Genomic DNA, 4,636 nt, shown 5'->3' with positions numbered 1-4,636 from the left:
TTCAGAACTAGTCCTCCTAAATGCCCTCGCGAGAGCAGTACAACTCGTACTAAAGACACCTCCGAGTCCGAATCGGCATCGGATGTTGTAGCATCATGTTACTTTCCACCTTCTCCCCAGAATACATTTCAACGAAGGCAACAAAGGAAGACCACCTGTCGTACTGACTTGATTGAGTTCGATAGCAAACTGTATGGTGTTCCGCGCAGTGACCGGAGAACAGCCGAGGAATCTCGTCAAAATCTGAAGAAAACCGCCTTCAGAAATTTTCATGACGCATTCATGCACTCTTACCAGCACCTATACCTATCAAAACCTATTCTAATACAAGGTGCGAAAATAGCCGTCCAGAGCTTCCAGTCCGTGACGCTGTCACCGTCCTGCTAGAGCATGTGGCCAATGACCCCTGGAAGGTTCTGGTCGCAGTCACCCTCTTGAACAAGACGGCCGGAAGACATGCCGTCCCCGTATTCTTCGATGTCGTTAGGGAATGGCCGACCGCTCTTGATATGGCTCAAGGTTTCGTACAAGTCTTCGCTGCCGTTCTTTCATTGTCTCATAGTTACATATTCGCTTATATATAGCCGTTCCCCGGGTTCTAGAAGGCCTCATAAGACACCTTGGCCTCTGGAAGTCTCGTACAACGCGTTTAATCAAGCTCTCCCAGGAATACGTAGCTGACCCGCCGGATCCCGGTTATCTGCGGCCTAGTAAATGTTACATGAATCCGCGGGTGCAGTCTGGAGACAACGACGTGCCATCATCAATACGGCGGCGTTATCCGCCCACGCCGATATCCCACCTGCCAGGGAGCGGTCCGTATGCCCTCGACTCGTATCGCATCTTCTGTGCAGGTGCCAATGAGTGGAAATCCGTGTTGCCAGACGATAAGGAACTCGTCCGATACTTGGTGCGCATGCCGTCCTCATGGAATTTTCCGTCTCTTGACCGCCATGGTTCCGAGTAGAAGTGGAAGTGGGCGGTCGTGGGGCTGCGCCAGTGGAATCAGGCGGACGGGCCTGGGACATCAGTGGATTTGGAGTACATGCAAAAGTTGACCATCGAACTGAACCCTTGACCCGAACACAGATGGTTTGTGTCAGTCCTTGGGAACATTGTTCCCGTCACGGACTGGTCTTGGTGGTACCCTTCTATCAGTGGCCCACCATTTTGTATATTCTATTGCTGTCGCAAGTCACGGCTGCTTATGTTGCTGTTGTTCGGCGCGACATGTACCGTAATTATATTCTCGACCGATCGCCTTACCATAAACTTGAATTTCCATTCAATGATTGCACAAAATCCGCCGCAATTAGAGTGGTGACTCTTTTAAGTGATTTATATAAACAAGCTGCCTCTCTCCCCAGGGTAGATACCCGACGTGCTTCGTATAATCTCATGAACGTTCGTCGTTCAATGTCAATGCCGCTCGGCATACAAACCCAACGCGGGGAACAAAATGTATTTGCTCCTATTAGTGTTTGTGGGCGCATAACCGCTCCACGCCCGGTGGCGCCAGTGCTCTCGACTCGGAGTTTGCTGCTGCTGCTACCGCTGCCGTTTGGCTCATCCTATTGCAGTATCTCATTGCTATATGTGCTATATACTCTCTTGATTTTTCTGTATCTGTATATCATTGGACACCTTGGATTCTCGCTTGATCTTGGAATACTGTTATCAACTTGCTTCGAACTTGTCGTTATTTATGGGAATCAACCTGAAGCAATACCACGACCTCTCGGAAGCGGTGACGGAGAGGGACGCCCGGGTTAGTGTTTCGCGTACGATTTGAATGCATGTCTGAACGACCGGGAACAGATTGCGGCACTGGAGGAACAGCAACAAGTCCTTCTAGCACGTGCCTCTCAGGTGCAACTTCGCCTGTTGTCGACCCTCGATTCGATGGACGCCCTTCGTAGATCGCACAGAAAAGAGTTGGACGCAGAAAAACGCGTCAACGAATGCCTCACGCATAAACTGGATCGCGTAAAAAAGTATGTGAAGGAAGCTCGTGCGGAGTGGGATGATACACGAGCAGCGCTGACGGTAGTGATGGAGAAAGGTGGGTTTTGGACTGACCACGACTATCTACGAGTGGGCGTTACGAGCCGCAGTCGTTACGCGTATAACACTCATTCGTGTATTACCCCTGTCTCGTGTAGTCCACCTCGTGAATGACTATGCGCTGTGGCCTCACAGTCAGATTGTCTTGTCCTGCCCTCTTGGTCCGTCTACTCGGCTTACAATTTTTTTAAAACATATTTCTGATATTCAACGTTGTCGACAGAACCGATATCCACGACTTCTGCGGGCATAGTGGCCGGCCACAGCAATGATATCCTCTTTACGCACGCCCAAGCGGTTATCTCTTCTCTAAGATCTGAGCTGGAAGCCGAACGGCGTGCGCACGAGCAAACGCACGAATGGGCCAACGCCGAAATTCTCTCGCTCAGTGCCCGACTTGCACGAAGGGAAGCGGAATTAGAAGAGAGCATTCTTCATGTCAATTCCGACTCGCATCCACCGCAGTATGGAGAAATCAACAATCCCGAGATTTGCTCAACGGACAAATGGATTTCTGGCCACTTGATTTCTTCAGCGCCGCCGCGGGCAGCCATATTCTCCCAAGAGGATGCCATCAAAATCTTAGGTCTTTCCGCCTCGAGGAATAAGGTCTTGGAGACGGAAGTTAAAGAACTCTTTGAACGCGTGTGTATCCATCATCTCTATTTTTTGTTATTAATTCCCTATCTGTGTCGCCGCTACTTTATGTTCCATTGCATGTTTTCTTTTCATTTACCGTGTCATTCACCCATGTCGCGCATCAAAGTAAAACCTGACCTCAGTAATCACAGCTAGAAAAGACTCGGTCACGGTCGGACACCGTCGACAAATTGCCCACGGAAGCACTACTGGTCCCCCGCAGTGTTCGTTCAGTCACTTCGCATGAGAATCGTGACACCATAGCTGAACCTTCTCTCCCATCCGTGTCATCTACGTAGACCGCAGTTTCGCCACCGCCCAGTCCAAATTTAACACCTCGACGACTTCAGCCTTCGCCATCTCCCTATGTAATGCCTCCTCTTGAGACGCCCATCCGAGAAACTGCATCACCTTCACCGATTCCATCACAGTCCGAACACATGAACGAACCGCCAGCGCTGGAAGACCTGATCAAAGAAATCAGATTACTTGGTTCTAGAATCGACGCTTTTAGCTCAGAGCGTCTCGCCATGCGCTCAGCGATAGAGGCTCAGCGCCAGGTATGTGAGCGATTAGCAATAGGGTTCTCCTCTGCTCCCTGTCGATCTGATGAAATTTTCACTTGACCAGCGGCGGGATCCATCGCCAGGAATCCAGTGCCAAGACGAATGTGAGCGGTAAGAGCCCACTCCGTTTGTTTCAAGATGATTCCTCTAGAGTAATTGATTGCATATACGCCTCCAGATTGAAGGAAGAGGTTACCAGATTGAACCGTAAGCTGGTGGACGGGAAAGACCAGGAGCATCAGTTTCAGCGCGAAACCACAGCGCTACGGCAGGAGCTAGTTCAGAGCGGCGCCAACAACGAATGCAATGCCTCTGTTGCTGAAACAGGGACCCACGTACTTAGAGCACGGCCCCCGTCAGATGCTAGCTCTTCCCATCTCAACGAGCAGGTAATCCGCCAAGGCGCACCAGTGGATATTCTAAATGATGAAGACGACGTTGAGCGCTCTATGGAGCTCTCTACTCCGTTACAGCCAACCATTCTTTCAGTGCGGGCCGATTCGCAAGAGGCTCACGGAGATGCCAATATAGACCCGCCGATGGTCCCCCTGCCCGAGTCACCGCGCAGTCCTACCGTTTCCGAGGCGCCGTCGTGGCTGCTATCATGTGTAGTACCATCACCTCCATCATCTTCTCCCCCGCCGTGGTGGCCTCACTCTCAGTCTCCTTTCGAGCCCGATGCATACAAAGAGTTGCACACGAGTCGGCGGCTGGAAGCAGTCGAGCGGGATCTTCTTCTCGCACGACAAGACCTAGAGGGGAAGAACGCGGAGCTCGAAGAGCTCTGTGCGATCGTGGTCCAGCTTATTGACATGACGTATGAAGGAGGCGGTGCAGATGGCGACCTTAGCGGGGAAGAGAGCACCGGCGAGAGAAATGGCGAAGAAGCACAAGGATGCAGCTTGTGCGCTGGTTGTGATGCATAAGGCAACATGCTGCGAGCTGTGCATCCTTCCATATGATTTAATACCATGAGGTCGGTTCGAATCTGGCGTCTGAGCTCTCAGGATCGTGGGGCTAGAGCTGATTTCTGTCCAGGCACACCCCGAGTATGAAAGTAGAAAGTCGGTATGTGTGTGCGAGGACAACTTACTCGCTGGCCTTACGATGATATGACACAGACATATGCTGGTTAGACATGGACGCTACGGAACGTCAAGTAATTTATTTCAGATATCGATAATTTCGTCAGACTGTGATTTGCTAACTTTGAAAGAGAGAAGAGTGTTCAGCCTGAAGCGTGAGACATGGTGCCCAGTGGTGATGTGCGGTAAACTCGCGAGTAGTAATATGCGCGCGGCGCACTTTGAAGCTTGAAGCTCCTAGATAGTCGAAGGCGGCCGCGGCAGACGAGGATACAACAAGCG

At 51.1% G+C, this 4,636-nt stretch overlaps 1 protein-coding gene across 1 annotated transcript; it reads left to right on the top strand.

Moving 5' to 3' along the window:
- Nucleotides 1–1,705: 1,705 nt before the first annotated feature.
- Nucleotides 1,706–4,195, top strand: FIBRA_03730 (uncharacterized protein; the record flags this gene model as incomplete). Its single annotated transcript, XM_012325560.1, has 8 exons — nucleotides 1,706–1,768; nucleotides 1,819–2,062; nucleotides 2,163–2,225; nucleotides 2,288–2,709; nucleotides 2,856–2,927; nucleotides 3,003–3,263; nucleotides 3,334–3,380; nucleotides 3,448–4,195. The coding sequence occupies 8 exons, from the start codon at nucleotides 1,706–1,708 to the stop codon at nucleotides 4,193–4,195; spliced, it is 1,920 nt and encodes a 639-aa protein (XP_012180950.1).
- Nucleotides 4,196–4,636: the final 441 nt, after the last annotated feature.

Source organism: Fibroporia radiculosa (genome assembly GCF_000313525.1).
Source record: "Fibroporia radiculosa TFFH 294 genomic supercontigs, scaffold2217, whole genome shotgun sequence".
NCBI classification, from domain to species: domain Eukaryota; kingdom Fungi; phylum Basidiomycota; class Agaricomycetes; order Polyporales; family Fibroporiaceae; genus Fibroporia; species Fibroporia radiculosa.
This window is presented reverse-complemented; position numbering and strand designations above follow the sequence as displayed.